Here is a 20,569-nt window from a genome sequence, read left to right as displayed (position 1 = left end):
ACTAAAGTTATGATATAGTATAAATCGCCTTGAAGTTTTAGAGATGGTAAACCTTTTTCCTTTAAATTCATTAAATGTATCCAGCTAATTTATGGTTAGGAACCTGTGTAGGCTTCAGTTAATGATGTCATAGCTAACAGGACAAATAGAATAAATAAATATGCAATTTATTAAGAGCAATTGTTGCCCTGTTACTAGTAGGATAAAATAAGAATTAAAAATCTCACTATAAATATCAATTGATGAGCTCCTAAAAGTAGACATGACTGGTGTCTTAAATCTTTTTCTTTCAGAAAAATAATTCCAATTGGTTCACAAGATAATGCCTTCATTAATAGTTACCGGATTAAGTAAAAAAATGTAGAAATGTTAATACATAAAAGGGGGAATTTTCATTGACCAGAAAAATTTGTTTTCAGCCAGAACCAATTTTCACCCAGACCTTATGTTTTCCTGTTTGCTGAACACACCTTCAGCTCCTCTCAGATGCTGTGTTTTAATGCGTTTGTGCAGAATCCTGGGAAGCATTGATATCAAATGGGTGATAGTTAGTCACTGTTGAGGTAACATTGGCTGTGGGTGAGCACATACAATCCCTTAATTGTACTCCTTCCAACGCCAAGAAAAGCACTATTTACCAGTTTGAAGATCAGATCTTGCCTTAAACTTATATAAAATTTTCTCTCAACAAGAATTTGTTTTTATTATTGAATGCAAAGTGATTTTTGGCCAACACAATGGTCCACAAGAATGAGCAGTTTAATTGCCATTCTTTTAACGGTTAATCCAGTCAAATTTTCTTCCTTCCCATCAAGTTAATGGAAACATTTCTCTGTTCCCTCTGCTTGCTCTCTTGAGGCTTAATGGAATGGAGTACCTGCTGGTGCTGAATAGGCTTAAAGGTCATTGTGCATTGTGAATCAGGCATGAGGTTTGCAGTAGCCCTGGCTCCCAGAGGAATCAGCTCATACGGCACTGATATTTGTCTTTGAACACAGTCAAATTCCCTAAAGTACTGACAAATGAAACTAGTTAGTGCTTTGTAAGTGGACTGTTTTAATCTTGAATTGAGTTGTTATGATACCAAAGCCCCTAATAGAGGAAACCACTAACATTTTGCAAGGAAACAAAAATATGAAGTGGAAAGAATATACTTGACAAATGTTTACCAGAAGGAATTGAAGAGTTTTCTGGCTTTCAACTCTTGTTAATGAAGGTACCAGAGTCAGGTATTAAGGTATTATCCTTTCTACCCTTTTTAAACAATAGAATAACATTATCCATCTCCCAATCTTCAGGAACTTCACCAGTGGCTAATGGTGAAGCAAATATCTTCACAAGGGCCTCTGCAACTTTGTCTCTCGGTTCCAACAAAGCCCAAAGGTGTTCTTGGTCACGCCCTGGGAAGTTATCCATTTTATTGCACTGTAAGATTGCAAATTTTTCAACGTTACTCTCTTAATTTCCCTCTTATGTGTATTCTTAAGCTTTTTAAAGGTCGCCACTCAATCCCAAACTCCTAAATCCTAAACAACTTCCTCTTTTTCTTGTCCAGAGCCTCAGTTTCGCTCATCAGCCAAAGTTTGCTCAACTTACCAGGCTTATCCTTGCCCCAAAACAGAAACATACTGATTCTGGTCTCTTGATAGCACACTCTTGAAAGCATCCCACTTGCTATTTGAACAGGTACAGTCGACGTTTCGGGCCGAGACCCTTCGTCACAAACTCTACCCCATGCCAACTCTTAACATTTTTGGTAGTCCAGTCAATACTGGGTACATTAAAAATCTCCTGTTAATACAACCATATTATTTTTACAACTATAAACAATTTCTCTTCACAGCAGCTCCTCCAATTCTCATTGACTATTGGTGGTCTATAATACAGCTCCAATAGACTGACCCGCAACTTGTTTCCAAGTTCTACCTATACGGTCTCTATGGACAACCCCCCTTGATAATGCTGTTATGACCTCCCTTATCAAAAAAACTACAGCCCTCTTCACTTAACTGTAGTGAACCATTAGTAAAATGACCCAGTACAAGTTTACTTCATACTCACATCTGTTGGAAAGGTCAAAATATCAACACTTAAAACAGTTTGTATATGAAATCAAGAGATATAGTTTAAGAAGATTATATCTTCATTCCACATCTATCACTACCCTCTACCCTCTCCACATCTACCATTATACACGTTATTTTGATGCAAAATTTTATATTTTTCCAGAATTTATATCATGATTCCATGACACATCAATACATTAATTTTAATTTGCCTTTTAGATTGTTAAAAATTACTAGAACAGGAAGTTTGTATTTTTGAATGGAAATATGGTCAGAAGGGCATCCACAGATTATGGGAATAGTATTTGAAATCTAGGCTGTAATGGAGTTTTTTGATGACAGAAAATTTGCTGATGTGATAAAGGTTTGGTGCAAAGTCGGAAATGGATTTTTCTAATTAGTTCTAATTATGAATGCAAGAGTAATGTTTAAGATCAAAGAGCAAAGCTCCAGAGATAAATACAAACCAAAAAAGGTCCTCAAACAAAAATATCATGGTAAGTTTGAAGGTGATAAGATAGCACTATCAGACCTAGGGATCTTCTGAAGTCCAAGAAAGAGAAACTTGAATGTGATCGTTAAGATAGGATATTAGATTTATTACGTAGATCAGAAGTTTAGAAGTTTTTGCAAAATGTGAGTTTGGGAAGTTAACTTTCTCTGGTATATGCAGCATTATGCAAGGGACAAGTAGGAAGGAGTAATTCAGCAAGATTGTTGAAAGAAACTTTGACAAGTAACAAAGATGCAAAACAAGTGCTTGAGGGGCAGGTAGTACATTATTTTTTCATTAAAATAGCACAGTATTTCTAACAGTGCAATCACGTGTTGCAAGTGGAGAAATTCTTTTGATTACAGACCAGTTGCATGGTTAGTCTATGAATGAAAGGTACTTTACAAGGGAATGAAATGGTAAAAACTGTTGATCCAGTCTCTGCTAGATCTTTTGATCAAGATTGTAATGTACATTTTCAGCTATAACTGGCAATTTTCAAGCACAGCTATTAGAGTGGATCTTCAGTGCTCTTCCCTCATTTAGGACATGTAATGATTAATAGATTGTATTTCCCTTTAATAAATTTGTAAGTTAGGATTCATAGACATAATGTATCTTGCATTAGTAAATACATTTTATTATGGTCATTATAAAATTATTATTTCTTTTACTGTTTTCATGAAATACAATACAGGTTTGCCCCGCCATCCGAAGGTAAAGCGTTCCTATGAAATGGTACGTAAGCCGAAATGTAGTAAAGGGAAAAAGCAATTACCATTTATTTATATGGGAAAATTTTGTGAGCGTTTGCAGACCCAAAAATAATCTACCAAATCATGCTAAATAACACATAAAACCTAAAATAACAGTAACATATAGTAAAAGCAGGAATGATATGACGAATACACAGCCTATATAAAGTAGAAATACTTCTCTACAACGATTGCCTGCACAGATCTCCGTAGCGAAAATCTCACGCAAGCGCTGTCGGCAGAAAATTTCACACAAGCGCTGTTGGCATAAACGCGCTCTCCAGTAACCTTTAAACTATGAAGCTGCCAAATCTACCAAATAACACGTAAAAATACACAGCCTATATATAAAGTAGAAATAATGTATGTACAGTGTAGTATCACTTACGGGAATTGGGAAGACATCGAGCACACTGATGATGGTGTGTTAGACAGAGTCGTCGCAGGTTGGGATGGTGCAGTGGCCCCCACCCTCCGGGCCACCGACCGATACGTTGCCACAAAGCATGCAGGGGTAACCGGGAGGCACACAGCACATCTTTAAGAAAAAAGCCAAAATAAACATGTTAATTAATTAGGTGCTGCCCGGCACGTAAATGTCGGTGCAGATCAGAGGCGATTGCATTCTCCACGAATCGGTACAGTATCTGTCCGGGGCCCGAGTGTTAAGGTGGTGGGTCACGGGGGTGTCATCTCATCGTCGATCAGGGCAGGCAGCTCATCTTCTCCTATGACTGCCTGCCTTGATGTCGAAGGTCGAGGTTCGTCGTCAGCTGTGGCTGATGTGGAAGGTTTGCTTGACTGCTGAGCCTCGAGCATTTTTCTATCACACAGTTCTTTGTAAGGTCTCAAAACATCCTGAAAATATCCACTAAACCTACGTACCCTTTCAAAATTAAAGTCATACTTTATCATTGCAGCGAAAATCTCACGCAGTTGCTTCATGTTCAGTTCCTGGACGACTTCACTTTCGCTACTGCATTTGGTTTTGATTGTTATCCTTTCCTCTTCCAATTGCATCAGCTGTTCATCTATCAGTTCTTGGTCACGGGATGCCAAAACCTCTTCAACATCATCTTCGTCAGCTTCCACAAGCCAAACTCACTTTGTCCTAATTTTGAAGGAAAGGATTGTTGTATGAGTAAGTCTACATCCTGCTGCTGCATGTTTTACACAATTTATCTACCTTAAATGGAATTCGTAAAATGTTCATACAACCAGCTTTGTAAAAGGTTCAGAAATTAAATGGCTACTGTGACTAAAATGGATCACAACCTTGTTGAGTTCTACTCAGTATTGGGTAGCCTTAATCCTGTAAGCCACTCTAAATCTGTTGCAGAAAGTGAGGAAAAAAAGTAATTCCATTGCAATGGTGGTTTTACAATCAACTCACTTCCACAAAATTCATATTACCTGGCAGCTGTACTCCAGTTGATCTACACATCATTTCCTTTCTGAGTGACGGAACTTTGTATAAGTACATGGATGGTAAGGATTTGAAGGGCAATGGTCCCCGGGCAGGTCGGTGGAGTAGGCAGTTTAAATGGTTCAGCATGGAATGAAAGGGCATGTTTCTGTGCTGTACTTTTCTATGACTCAATGACTGTATTTTCAAATGCCATTTCAAAAATGCGGAAACAATTCCTATGTAATTATTTCTGATTGGTTGCCCTCTTCCACCCAAAATTAGCCTAATAAGTACAAATAATTTCAAGTACAAAATATGTCTGGTACAAAATCAGTACATGCCCTGTTACCCCGGTTAAAGCTATAGACCTAGAACCCTTGTACTCAACCCCACCCCCACCCCCACTACCCTCTCCCATTCAAAATCAGTTCAAACTGTCTACCAGGGCATGTCTTATGTTTGTACTGCTCTGTTTTTTCAAAGAGATATCAAAATAGGCATTTGTTTACACCAAGTTGTTTTGGAATGCCTGCAGTAAGTTTTTTAAAAAATGGGTATTTTTTTCTGTGAGAAACCCATTTTCAGTTGGGAAAAAATGGATAAGAAGAGCATTTATGTTCTATTGGCTTAACATTTTGCTCTAGTACATGGAAGGATTTACCTTAGTGGAAATAAAATGTAACCAACATAATTTCAGGTAATCCAAAATAAAACAAATTCCACTCTGAAATATATGAATCACAAAGCACAGCTGAAATGTGATAACTTTGCAGGTTGTTCTATTAAATTAGAATAAGAGTATCAGTTATATTACTAGAAAAAATACTTTCTCAATCAAATTGAGGAATTTCTAGTTGGTATAAGTCATGGGCAGACCCATGATGTTGAAGAAGCATGGGCGAGTTGCTCAAGTATATTTTGTAGTTGGACATTGTCACAATGTGCTAATGGGTGTTCAGGATAAAGGATTCAGGGATGGTCAGACCAAGTGGTTTTTCTTAGATGGCATTGATCTTCTTGGTTGCTGGTGGAGCCACATTCAATTGTGTAGCAAACTCCTGACTTGTGTGTTACTGATGGTAGAAAGGCTTTGAGAATTTGTAGGTGAGTTGTCGCAGAATGTTCAGTCTCTGGCCTACTCTGGTACACATAGTATTTATGTGGCTGCTCCAGTAAAATATGTTATTAATTATGATCCACAGGATGTACATGGTGAAGGATTCAGTAATGATAGAGCCATTTGGTTGTTAAGCATATACTATATGGTTAGACTCTATTATGTTGCTGATGGCTATTGCCCTGCACTTATGTGGTTGGAATGTTAATTGCTATTTATTACTCTCCACCTGAATAGAATCTAGGAATGTTTGCATACAGGGATGAATTGCTTCATTATTTGAGAGGGTTGCTAATAGAATTATGCAAGCTGCTTTCATCAGAGAACATCTCCATTTTTGAACGTATGTTAGAAGGAAAGAGGCTGAAGCATAAAATGACAATGACTGGCCTTAGGATATGTTATGCTCAGCCAATTGGAGATTACAGTTTCCAAGATCCACAAAAAATAGTCCGCTATCAGTAAAACTGAGCATAGAAGTGCTAGATCTACATTAAAAACCCAACTGAGTCAGTAATGAATTTGTGAGAAAAGAAATTCGCTGTGCTTATCTACACATGTACACAGGTTATGTACAACATCGGGCCCTGTATAAAGCACATCTCATTTGTACAAGTAATTCCTCTGAAAGTATAAAGGATGATTTTAAAATATATACCTGGTAGAGTGAACTGCTCACACACTTCATTGATTTACTTCACATCATTTACACATTTATTTAGTTGTTCTTGATCTGTGTAATTCTTACACGCTGCAATGGAGTTGAGAAGTCAAGGTTCCCAATGTTCAACAGGCCATTAAGTAAGGAGCTTGCAGGTTCACTTCACCAACCTACAGGTCATATGTTTAATTTCCTCTGCAGTGTTCCTCCTTAATTCAATGTTTCAACTGATATTGACTTTTGGAACAAATTTCACCACATATGCCGGTGATATTAAACTGATTCTGATTCTGAAAGCAGCATTTGAAGGGATTGGTACAGTAACTGTTCTATAGTAATGGAAAATATGAAATAAAAATTAATTGCCATGAAATTCAATTTTATTAATGTTTTAATAGTGAGGCTGGAAGATAGAATAATGGCATGGTTCCCAGTATATTAAACAAGGAACATTCTGGAACATCTGATTCTTACCTTAAACAGCCCCAAGCACATCTGAAGCAAGTTTACTATCTATATGTTTGAAGTGCCTTATCTGCTATATTCTTAAGTGTAAACTCACTGTGTATGATTTTGGGTTTTGAGAGCGAGGAGTTGAGACCTGTTGGCTCTAATTTACAACTTAGTCCAGAATATTTTTCAGGAAGGTTTTAGGCAGAACATTATATCACTTCACAGAAAAAAATGTCACACTGAAATCAGTGACTAAAGAGAGGAATAGAAAAGTAATATTTTAATGATTAGTTACATATGAAATACAAGCCTAGAAATTGTTGATTATCCTATTGGAATTGTCAAAGCATTACAATGCTGCTTGGCAATGACCATCTGCTTCAAAGTATAAAAATGCCCAAACATCTAAAGGGCTGTTGCAATCTTCCCTTGGTCCTTTCTGCAGCACACAAGAAAAATAGCATCTATAACCCAGAGTGAATACAAGGGGTCATGGTGAGAGACCAGCAATCAGGGCTCTATCAGAACCTGTGAGTATTAGCAGGAGATTAACATTTCATTGGTAAAGGGAGAGGAATGGGAGAATTCTGGGCCCAGATGAGGGAATTTGGGTAGCCATGTTTCCAAATACCTGCTCTATTGACTTCAACAGATGTGACTATGGAAATGAAATCCTGAAATCCTACATATACATACATACATACATACATACATACGAGGGGTGATTGATAAGTTTGTGGCCTAAGATAGAAGGAGTCAATTTTAGAAAACCTAGCGCATTTATTTTTCAACATAGCCCCCTCCTACATGTACACACTTAGTCCAGCGGTCATGGAGCATACGGAGCCCTTCTTTGTAGAAGTGGTCCACAGAAGGGGTGATTGATAAGTTTGTTGCCTAAGGTACAAGAAGATGAGTTATTAACTTCAAACTTTCTGCATTATCACTCAAAGACTAGATCTACACGTGCATGTAACAAGAGCGTCCTGGACCTCCAGGTGGTCCACAGCAGCGGTGATTGATATATTTGTGGCCTAAGTAGAAGGACATGAGTTATACAGCTCTCGTTACATGCACATGCAGTTCAACTCTTTGAATGAAAATGCAGAAAGTTTGAGGTTTCTCTTCATCTTCTTCTACTTTAGGCCATAAACTTATCAATCACCCCTGCTGTGGACCACTTCCTGGAGGTCCAAGACGCTGACTTCTACAAAGAAGGGGTCCGTATGCTCCACGACTGCTGGACCAAGTGTGTATATGTAGGAAAAATAAATGTGCTAGGTTTTCTAAAATTGGCTCCTTCTACCTTAGGCCAGGAACTTATCAATCACCCCTCACGTGTGTGTGTGTGTGTGTGTATTTATATATATATATATATATATATATATACACATATAAATAGACACACACATGCAATAATATATATTTGGTGTAGGTAACTGAGATAAATATTATATTCTTGAGCATGGATTTACAAATCCTGAATACAATTGTCATCTATGAATTTTTGGACCTCAAGATCAGTTGTTTTCCTTTTCTATAAATGTCCTAATTTTAGATTGCTAACAATTAAATCTGAACATGGACATTATTGTCAGCATCTCTCATCTACACCCATACTGATTTTGTTTTCAACGGAACTCAAAGGTATATATTTAATGAATCTGGGGCTAATAATTGATAAATGTATAGAACTTGACTTCAGTTGAAACAGCACATAACAGTGGAGCTGGAAGCACATTGTAGTTTATTTCTCAAGTTGCTGTGTGTTGCCACATTAAAGAAGAAATCATGATCTGTATTTTGAATTATTGATGGAACCCTGTATTGCCACTGACCTTTACTGAAAGTCGTAGGTATTTTGTGAGATTCTGGAAGCTACATTTGGTGGCAAGATTTTGTATGAAAGCAGGGCCTTCCACATGGAAATCCCATCACATGTGGAGCCAGAACACTACCTGAACACAAAGCTCCTGAAAAACCAATACCAGACAAAGGGTCTCGATCCAAAATGTTGACCTTTCATTTCTCGACACAAGTGCTGCCTGACCTATCGAATTCCTCCAGGTTTATTTGTGCTGCTGTAAAACTTGGTGGCAATAAAGCACTATAAGTGTTTCTGCCATTGAAAAACATCTTTAAGTATCCAGTAAAATTATTCAAACTAATAAATAGAAAAATTATTAAAAGTTTTTTGTAAAGTTGAAAAGCAAAATGCAACATTTGAAAACGCTAATTTAAAATTTGTACTAAACTAAAGGTTGCCTTCATTCCTCACAGCCTCTCCATTTCAGATGAAAGGAAATGCTGTTCCTTGTCATTTTTTCCAGCCTATGGCCTTCTATGCCGTTGTATTTCAAGTGCTCACCTCAAGGTTTCTCAGTTGTTCTGAGAGTATCTGCCTCCACCACTCCTTCAGGCTGTCTTTTCCAGATTTCACCCACCCCTGGGTGAGAAAATTCTTCTCCTAGTCCTGCTATAAATCACCTTCCCTTTACATAAACTTGTATCTCCTACTATAAACAATCTGATAAGGGGAAAGGATTTTCAGTTTATCTGTCCTCACAGCTAAGGTGCTTTACCTTAGCTCATCCTGGGGAATTCCCCTTCACTGCAAACACATTCTTTCTTTTGTGAGCTGACCAGAGTTTCACACAGTACTTCAGCTGTTGTCTGCCTCATGTTTTATGTAGTGTACTTTAATTTCCCTTCACGTATATGCTCTGACTAATAAAACCAACCATCTGTATGCCTCTAAATCATCTTATGAACCAGTGCTACTGTCTTCATGAGCCCTTAGACATGTCCACCAAGGTCCCTCTTTTCCTCAGGATGCTGAGTGTCAGACCATTCATTGTGTATATTCCAACTTCATTGTGAGTAGCCAAAAACCATTACCTCACTTTTTCAGCATTAAATTCCATCTGCCATTGTTCTGCATATGCTACCAACTCATCAATATTATTCTGCTGTCAAAAACTGGCCTCCTCATTATCAACAAGACCATCAATCATTATGTCATCTTATTAGTAATTTCTCCTACATGTATATCCAGATTGTTAATACACTCAGTGGCCACTTTATTAGGTACAGTAGTGGAACCTGGAGTAGTTTTCTGCTGCTTTAGCCCGTCCACTTCAAGGTTTGTCATGTTGTGCATTCAAAGCTGCTCTTTTCCACATCACGGTTGTAACATGCTTATTTGAGTTGCTGCTGCTTTCTTTACAGCTTCAACCAGTTTGGGCATTCTCCTCTGACCTCTCTCATTAACAAGGAATTTTCACCCACAGAATGTTTTTTTCTGTTTTTGCTTTTCAAGCCATTCTCTGTAAATTCTTGAGACTGTTGTGTGTGGAAAATCCCAGGAGATCGGCAGTTTTTGAGACCTCATCTGGCACCAACAATCATTGCATGGTCGCCACTTAGATCACAGTTCTTCCCCATTCTGATGTTAGGTCTGAACAACTGAACCTTTTGATCGTGTTTACATGCTTTTATGATTTGAGTTGCTGCCACATGATTGGCTGATTAGATATTTGCTTTAACAAGCAGGTGTACTGGTGTACCTAACAAAGTGGCCCCTGAGTGTCTGCAACAAACGTCTAGGGATCTAGCAATAATCCTTGTGCTACATCATGCTACAGAAACTTCCAATCACAGAAACAACCCTCAAGCATCAATTTCCGCCTCCTATCAAAGCCAATTTCAGGTCCAGTTTGCCAAATTACCCTAGATCCCACAGACCACCTTCCCATGTGCATTTGTGTGCCCTTACATCAACTGCACTACCCTCATCAAGGTGTACCGAGTTAGAGTTTTGAAAGAAACAATCAAATTGGTCTGACAGAATTTACCTGCAAAAAAAATCTATTGTGACCATCCTTAATCCCTGTTTATCCTGGTGAGGATTAAGCCTACCTTTCAGAATTTATTCCATATATTTCTTTGCCATTGATGTTATTGGCTTGTAACTAGCTGTCTTACCTCTGCTGTATGACTCTTAAGACAAATAAGTAGGATAACTGATACAATGTGTTAATCTCAGGAATGACATACCTAGACCTCTTATTTACCTATTAAGATGTTCCTTAAAATCTGTTTCTTCATTCTAGCCTATGATCATCTCTCCAAAGATATTTTGGTATAATATATTGCTTGATAACACTCCAAAGAAGTGCTTCAGGGATACCTAACTTTTAATGTTACTGCAGAAATAAAAGTTATTGATTGATAGCTATGAATGTGAATTAGCAGCACAAAAATAACAAATGTGTACAAATTGATCACATTTTGCTTATGTAAATAATGGCTTTCTCACTGAAGATAATTATTCAAAAGCATTTTCCCTTATTAATTTTATATCTTGACTTTTACTATTTTATTAATTATAGATAAATTCTCCACAGCCATCAGGACTCTGCTGGACCCATCATAATTTTCTGTGAGTTGCTACATGACATTGAAAAATGAGACAAATTAGCTGGAAAAGGATTGTAGCACTTACCTAATGTTTAGAATCTCCCCTGTCTCAGACCAGCAGCGTGGTTGGGCTGCTCAGGCAATTTGTTATTGTTTGGTCATGCTAATTGCCAAGCTTCTTGGGTATTGGTTTGTCTTAAAGGTGAACACAAAGATGGAAAATACCAGTGGACCTCTTTTAGTCCTGGACTGCTTGTGATATTTCTTGGCAACACTTTCTCATTGAAGAGGATTTCTTCGGGTTTTTATTTCAATCTTTTGCGATTTTTGTATCCTAACTCTGCATAGTTTACTAATTCCATCCCTTCTTCTGAGTTTTACATATTAATGATAATGTGTAATATGTTATCTCTTTATTAAACTATACAGCCTTTAAAATGGTTGAATGTATAAAAAAGTAGTATCTGAGTTATTTTATTAATTTACTTGTATGATTAACGTATTAAATTCCCTCATAAATGGGTCAAATTTATAAATATTCATAAATTGGAACAGTAGAATCATGAATATATTTTTCTTACAATATGTAACAGAAGCCTCCACTACAATATTAATGTGATTAGTATCTTTAATGTATGATTAATATTGAAAGATATAAAGCATAGTCCTTTCATTACTCCAGGTCATTTTACACCACTATACAGTAGTTTTATATGTAATAATTTACTCTTGAAATTCAGTGATTGCTCTTATATGGATGAAAGGGCTAATGGTTAGCACAGGGTAAAGTGTAACCCCCAGCAAATAGGTTTCTCTTGATGCTGATCAATGTAAGGATGTGACCTAGATACTGGGAACAATCTCTGTTGTTCAAGTGGTATCACTGGACCTTCAGGACCTATCCAAGCTGGTTTTAAATTTCAACTGGAAAGTACCGTAATATCTGTAGCACTTCCTCAGTCCAGCACCACAACCTCAGTTTAAATTACACAGTCAATCTTGCAATGGGTTTGGAATTTACAATACCTTGAACTCAAGTAGGAATCAAAACTGCACAATTTTGTCCCATGTGTCACGTGAATCGTGTCAGGCACTTCATTTGCAAGCAAAGATCCCTTTCAATTCAATCATTCCCAGTTTGTTAACATGGATAAGAATCTGGACCAGAATTTCTTGTCAGCAGTCTGTGGAGTGCCGCATTTAGTTAGTGTTTGAATATGCCTACTGTGAATTAAACATCTGTTTCAGCTAACCACTTCTCAACAACATTGTTCAAAGTTCAAACTAAATTAATTATTGAAGTACATACTGTGTATGTCACTGTATACAGTGCCTATAAAGAGAATTCACCTCCCCCAGAAGTTTTCATGTTTTATTGTTTTACAACATTGAATCACAGCAGATTTAATCTGGCTTTTGGTGACACTGATCAACAGAGAAAGACTTGTGTCAAAGTAAAAACAAATCTCTACAAAGTGATCTATATTAATTACAATATAACACTCAAAACAATTGATTGCATAAGCATTCACCCCCTTCAAGTCAGTATTTAGTAGATGCACCTCTGGCAACAATTATAGCCTTGAATCAGTGTGGATAGGTCACTATTAGATTTGCACGTCTGGATTCTGCAATTTTTTCCCCATTCTTTTTTACAAAACTGCTCAATCTCTATCAGATTGCATGGGGATCATGAGTAAACAGCCCTTTTCAAGTCCAGCCACAAATTGTGAATTGGATTGAGGTCTGGACTCTGACTTGGCCACATCAGGACACTAACTTTGCTGTCTTTAAGCCATTCCTGTGTATTTTTTGCTTTATGCTTGGGGTCATTGTTTTGCTGGAAAACAGATTTTCTCCCAAGTCACAGTTCTCTTGCAGACTGCATCAGATTTTCCTCCAGGATTTCCCTGTATTTTGCTGCAGTCATTTTACCTTCTACCTTCACAAGCCTTCGAAGGCCTGCTGCAGTGAAGTGTCCCCACAGCACAATGCAGCCACTACCATGCTTCACGGTAGAGATGGTGTGTTTTTGATGATGTGCAATGTCTGGCTTGTGCCAAACATAGCAATTAGTCTGATGGCGAAAAGGCTCAATTTTGGTTTTATCAATCTATAGAACCTTCTTCCAGCTGACTTCAGAGTCTCTCACAAGCCTTGTAGCAAACTCTAGCCGAGATTTCATGTGAGTTTTTGTTTTCAAAAGTGTATTTCTCTTTGCCACTCTTCCAAAAAAACTGACTGTTGAAGCACCTGGGCAACAGTTGTTTATGCACAGTCTCTCCCATCTCAACCACTGAAGCTTGTAACACCACCAGAGTTGTCATACATCTCTTGGTAGCCTCCCTTACTAGTCCCCTTCTTGTACAGTCACTCAGTTTTTCAGGACAGCCTGCTCTAAGCAGATCTACATCTGTGCCATATTCTTTCCATTTCTTGATGATTGACTTAACTGTACTCCAAATGATACTCAGCAGGCCAGGCAGCATCTATAGGAAGAAGTACAGTCGATGTTTCGGGCCAAGACCCTTCGTCAGGACTACTTCCTATAGATGCTGCCTGGCCTGCTACATTCCACCAGCATTTTGTGTGTGTTGCTTGAATTTCCAGCATTTGCGAATTTTCTCATCCAAACAATACTCGGTGACTTGAAAATTTTCTTGTGTCCATTTCCTGACTTGTGCTTTTTAGTAACCTATTTTCAGAGTTGCTTCGAGTGTTCTTTTGTCTTCATGGTGTAGTGTTAGCCAAGATACTGACTACCCACCTGTTGAACCTTCCAGATACAGGTGTATCTTTACTACAATCGATTGAAGTACCTTGATCGCACATGGGTCTCCAAAAACAGATCTCAATTTAACTAATTAATTAATTATGTGACTTCTAAAACCAATTGGCTGCACCAGTGATGATTTGGTATGTCATATTAAAGGAGGTGATTACTTTCGCAAACAATTATTTAGTGTTATATTTGTAGTTAATTTAGATCACTTTGCAGAGATTGGTTTTCACTTTGACACAAAAGAGTCTTTTTCTGTTAATCAGTGTTAAAAAAAGACAAGTTAAATTCACTCTGATTCAATGTTGTAAAATAATAAAACCTGAAAACTTCGGGGGGGCGGGGAATACTTTTTATAGGCACCGTACAGCCTGAGATTCATTTTCTTGCTGGCATACTTAGAATCCAAGAAACATAATAGAATCAATGAAAGAATGCACCCAACAGGATGGACAAGCAACCATGCGCAAGAGCTAACATATTGTGCAAATACTAAAGAAAAAAAAGAAATAATAATAGCAAGTAAATAAGCAATAAATGTCGAGAACATGAGATGAAGAGTCCTTAAAAGAGAGTCCATAGCTTGTGAGAACAGTTCACTGATGGGGTGAGTGAAGCTGAGTGAAGCATCTCATGGTCAATTCCTCAGTCTCAGCTGTAGCATCAATCAGCTTCAACAAGAAGTCTTAGAGCTGTGTTGCAAGATTTCACTGAACAAACTCATAGAAACTCACCTTGCTCCTGTGAAGATCAGAGCTATGTCGTCAACTGTAGATATCAGTGTTTGAAGGTACTTGCAGTTGTCTCAGCAACCTGGCAATTTGCCCACTGGTTGAGTGCTGGGCTGCTGAGACTCTCTGCTGGGGCACATATTTGCTCTCCTCTTTCTGGATGATGGTATCCATATCTTCACGCTCCCATACAGTCAATGCTTTGCGTCTCACATTTCCAACATCAGTGTTTTCTGTCTCCTGGTGAATTCAAATTTCATTTGTTTCATCTCCTCCTTATACCTCTCTGGATAGATACCACTAGCCTTTACTGTCCTCCTTGGCCCAGTGTTACTATTGTGTGTGTCATTCAATCTGTTCTTTTTGTTTCACAGACTCTTCAGTTTTGCTTAACCTAAAAATATTTGTTTCTCCAACTTATCTCAGTGCTGATGAATGTTTGTTGACCTGAAATGTTCACTCTCTTTTTCTCTCCATTGATCCTGCCTGATATATTTGCAATCTTTTCCGTTCATTTTTTTTACCGTTTTGGTGGCCTATTGTGGTACATAGATATGGATAGATAGGAGAAAGTCAAGTGAGGTAAACAAAAAGGTAAGCACTGCAAAGGGCAAGATACCGTGCAACAACTTATATTAATTTATGATTTCTACTACTGATAGATTTTCACTTTATGTATTTGTATAAGAAAAAAATACATGGAAGGATTTATAACAGTGTTAAAGTGTTTGAGTGTTTTTACCTCTAATCTACGGCAGGCCAATTAGAATCAGAGAGAGATGCCACACGGGAATAAATTCTTTAGCCCATTGAGTCTGTGATGACCATTAACCAGCAACGTAATTCTAAATCTATCCCATTTTTTATTCTCAGCACATTTTCACCAACTTTTCATGAATTACATTACTTATGTACATGTGAAGGGCAACGTACAGTAATTGATTATCCCGTCAACCCACAGGTCTTTGTGAGGTGGGAGAAAACCAGAGCACCCACAGAATCGTATGCTGTCACAGAAGACAGGCAAGTGTACATGGGCAATGCCAAGATCAGGGGTGAATCGAAATTTCATTTGGAAGTGTTATGGAAGTGTTCACCCCAATATGTCTCCTAAAGTACAATTCATCATAAACTCCACAATCTTCCTTTCCTCTAGTGCCCTAAAATCACTTTGTCAATGTTGCTTCTATTGAATTTCATCAATAAAAATAATTTCTAAATAGTTTATGCCTATGCCTAATTACGTTAATTGTGATTCAGTCAGAGGTGAAATGAACTACACAAAGATGTTAAACCAACATTGCAAAAACTCATTACCATGTTATTATGTTGTGTTTTGAAGGCTGAAGACAAGAATGTTATAAAGTAAGACGGTTCTTTCAATAGCATCTAAAAAAGAACTTGAAAGAAAAGATCTGATGTATTAGTTAGGCAATTTATTTTTTTAATGTGCTATGTTATAAAATAGAAAGCAATACTTTCCTACATTTATAACCTGCATGAGGGATTAAACAATTTGTTCTTCAGTCAGCTCTGACTCCAGGATTTCTCAGCACAGAGGTCAGTGTTTGCCCTTGCATTGGATTTGAGGTATGTAAGAGATGGAAAAGAAAACTGAAGGTTCTCACATTATTGAGAATAAGTATTCATATATAAGTCCATAAAGAATAGCACACACTGGAATATGTTACATGGCAGCCATGCATATTACAGTTCAGATCCTGTCATAAACTGCCAGAGTGTAGGTTGAGTGGCTTATCAGCAGAATTACAACATGCCAAATTATCTTGAAGTATATTCCAGCATGTGTTCTTTATCAAGTGTATAATTAGGATCTGTGGGTCTAATGGGATTTATTCCGTTTCTTTGTTATGACAGACTTTGATGGCTCTAACCCTCCTGGCTGTTGAATCACAAAACATGAAGTGCAGTTGTGGGAGAGAATTCAAATTTTCAGTGTTATCAATCATAGTGTTGCATCTTCAGTTTAAATGCCACTCAGCCGATTAGCACATTCAGCATGAGTACCTATATAATTTAAGCAATGAACTTCAATTCAGTTTAAGGATTATGACAATTGGGTTTTACCAACTGTAAAATTACTATTAGAAATTTTATACAGTGGATTTTGAACTTAACCTGTTGGCCTCATAGTCAAACCTTCAGTCTCAGGTCAAACATTATGATAAATTCCAAATATGTATTGACAATTTTGATGAAAGGAAAAGAGGACATTTTCAGATGGTAGTTTGAACCTGACTTGAGAACTATTTGTAACATTTTGGAAAATTTATTTAATGAAAAATTAATGGCTCAAATCAAGCTGTGAGTGTTTTGCTTATAACGTTAAATTTGCTTGATTTTCATTGTGATCAAAGATACGTTTCCTTGACTGCATACAATGAAGATGTGCTGGTGTGTCCAGTCAGAGTAGTAGAACGGTTTCAAGATCTTCATCCAGAGGAAATCACAGACTTATTTCAGACAAGTCAGAAAGTGGCAAAAGTTGTGGAGCGACATTTCCAAGGGACATCTTTAACCATTGCCATTCAGGTTTGTAATTTCTTTTAATAATGAGTGACTGGAAGCAGTATAATAGTTGAAGTACCTAGTATAACCACAACAACGGGGGAATATGAATCAACACACATCAAAGTTGCTGGTGAACGCAGCAGGCCAAGCAGCATCTGTAGGAAGAGGTATAGTCGACGTTTCAGGCCGAGACCCTTTGTCAGGACTAACTGAAGGAAGAGTGAGTAAGGGATTTGAAAGTTGGAGGGGGAGGGGGAGATCCAAAATGATAGGAGAAGACAGGAGGGGGAGGGATGGAGCCAAGAGCTGGACAGGTGATAGGCAAAAGGGGATACGAGAGGATCATGGGACAGGAGGTCCGGGAAGAAAGACAAGGGGGGGGGGGACCCAGAGGATGGGCAACAGGTATATTCAGAGGGACAGAGGGAGAAAAAGGAGAGTGAGAGAAAGAATGTGTGCATAAAAATAAGTAACAGATGGGGTACGAGGGGGAGGTGGGGCCTAGCGGAAGTTTGAGAAGTCGATGTTCATGCCATCAGGTTGGAGGCTACCCAGACGGAATATAAGGTGTTGTTCCTCCAACCTGAGTGTGGCTTCATCTTTACAGTAGAGGAGGCCGTGGATAGACATGTCAGAATGGGAATGGGATGTGGAATTAAAATGTGTGGCCACTGGGAGATCCTGCTTTCTCTGGCGGACAGAGCGTAGATGTTCAGCAAAGCGGTCTCCCAGTCTGCGTCAGGTCTCGCCAATATATAAAAGGCCACATCAGGAGCACCAGACGCAGTATATCACCCCATATGAATATGAATCAGATGCTTTTCTCCAGGCAATGTTGAGTTGGTTGGTTGAATGACTTCTGTAGAATCTCTCCATTTGTCTCATATGGCTGTGCACTGAGCATTCATTGGTTCAGCTATCAGTGTGATAAGCTTCACTTCTGTGTGAATGTACTGAAAATGGAGGCCATTTCCAAACATATGGCATTGGTTAATTCCGGCATTAACTAGGAAGATTACATTCATTATTCAGCAGAAGTAAAACATTCAATTCATAGATAAAGGTAGATTGGCAAAAGAAAAAAAGGTTCCCAGCAATCTGCAGCTCATCTTTTACACTTTTGACCAAGTGCTACACATTCCTTTCTCATGTTGCCAAAAGAAGGCACTTACATCATATAGGTTCCTTTCACAACCATTTTCCTTTATTGTTAGGAATAGAATCCTGCAGAGGCTGCATATCTGAAATAAAACAGAAAATAATTAAGGTACCTAGCAGATCAGGTAGAGGCTGTGGAAAGAGCAACACAGGTTAAGGACCTATTAATTGAAATATTTTATGTAGGGTTTTTTATTCACAGTTCAGAGTAAAATTTATTATCTTCTGACTGTATATAGTGACATGCAGGTAATAAATTTATTATAATTAAATTTAAATTATAATTAAAATTAAACCTGAAGATTATTTTTCCTCTGGAAATGTTGTGGAACTTTCTGAAGAAAGCAGTTCATGCAAAGAAGCCCACCAATCTCCCAGAGTTGAAGCAGTTTTATATGGAGGAATGGCCTAAAATTCCTTCAAGCTGATGTGCAGGACTGATCAATGGTTACTGAGAACATTTGGTTGAAGTTATTGCTGTACAAGGGGGTCACACCAGTTACTGAAAGCAAAGGTTCACATACTTTTTCCAGCAAATACATCTAATATTGGATCATTTTTCTCAATAAATAAATGAACAAGTATAATGTTTTTGTGTTATTTATTTAATTGGGTTCTCTTTATCTAGTTTTAGGACTTGTGTGAAGACCTGATCTCATTTTAGGTGATATTTATGCAGAAATAGAGAAAATTCTACAGGGTTCACAAACTTTCTAGCTCCACTGTACGTCATTTTTTGATTCTAACATTAAAAGTGTCCACAAAGACTAATGCAAGGAAGGAAATATCACTGTGATTCAGTTTTACTCAAAATACCCACATGTAAAGACAATTATGTTTTGTGTGGTTGTAAATCTTTCCGTTAAAAATCAAAGAATATCCTTTATTAAATTGCATTGGTTTTGTTCTTGAGGAAGTTATTTCCCACTGGGTGTAATAATCAGACTTGACCTGGAAAATAAAGAAATTTCATGTAACAGAATTGATTTTAGCACAACCTGCTCTAAACCTAAATCCTGAGTAAGTCTCCTCCAAATACTTGTGATATAGAAACCAGCTATGTAACTTTCTCTGAAAATACAAATCAGTAAATACAATCTTTAAATTAGTGTTTGAGTGCCATTGCATACAAGGTTTCCTGAGTTTCAGCTCTCCCTCATCTTTCTTTTCTGCAAAGGTCCCTTCAAGCATCCTGATATAGAAATCCCAAGATTTCAAAATGCTGTTTTTTTTTACCATACTTCCTTGAATTGTGAAATGTTTCATCTTCACAGAAGAACATCACAAACATTTTCAGTGAGTCTGAAAAGTAGGAATCCTGTGAGAGTGAAGAACTTCAAATAATCAATACTAGTAAAGCAAAAGAACTGAGAAAATTAATTAAGGCTGATCACCAGATGGCTCACATTCAAAGATTCTAAAAGACATAGATACAATTGTGGTAATCTTATAGATATCATAGTTTCAGTATTGGTCCCAATAGATGTTGGGCACGTGGCCAAGTGGTTAAGGCGTTCGTCTAGTTACCTCAAGGTCGCTATTTCGAGCCTCAGCTGTGGCAGCGTGTTTGTGCCCTTGAGCAAGGCACTTAATCACACATCGCTCTAGTCTGTGCGAGGAGTGGCGCCCCACACAGGCTTCAAATCTGCACCTTGTAAGGCATGAAAATGCCCGATGCGGGCCTCTCGTGGTCTGAGTCGACGTTCCCTCCCCCCGCCCCCCAATAGATTGGTAGGTAGATAAAGCAGCATTGTTATCTAAGCAAAAGGGAAGATCAGACAGGGCTATAATTAACTTGTTTACCTGAAAATTGTAGTCTAACTAATGATGAATACAGTTCTAGCTTAACCTCCTTGCTGTTATATTTTATGTCTCAGTTAATCAAGGAAAGGTTCCTCTCAGCCCTTTTGACCACCTTATATATGTATACTTTTCTCTTGCATTTGGCCTTCCAAAGTGCATGAGGTCACATTTATCCAGATTAAACTCCACCTGCT

At 37.8% G+C, this 20,569-nt stretch overlaps 1 protein-coding gene across 3 annotated transcripts in view; it reads left to right on the top strand.

Moving 5' to 3' along the window:
* The window catches only part of LOC140210856 (bis(5'-adenosyl)-triphosphatase-like), a 998,443-nt gene that overhangs the window by 585,151 nt on the left and 392,723 nt on the right, over window positions 1-20,569 (top strand). For all 3 annotated transcript variants that reach the window (XR_011889312.1, XM_072280116.1, XM_072280117.1), the window contains exon 3: window positions 17,290-17,435. Coding sequence is in view for 2 of the 3 variants with exons in the window: in XM_072280116.1 (XP_072136217.1) it covers window positions 17,290-17,435 (146 nt within the window). In the remaining variant the exon portion in view is untranslated. The remainder of the gene's footprint in view (window positions 1-17,289; window positions 17,436-20,569) is intronic.

The sequence above is a fragment of the Mobula birostris genome, chromosome 16, assembly GCF_030028105.1.
Source record: "Mobula birostris isolate sMobBir1 chromosome 16, sMobBir1.hap1, whole genome shotgun sequence".
Lineage (NCBI taxonomy): Eukaryota > Metazoa > Chordata > Chondrichthyes > Myliobatiformes > Myliobatidae > Mobula > Mobula birostris.
The sequence above is the reverse complement of the archived record's forward strand: the minus strand, read 5'-3'. Positions and strand labels throughout refer to the sequence as shown.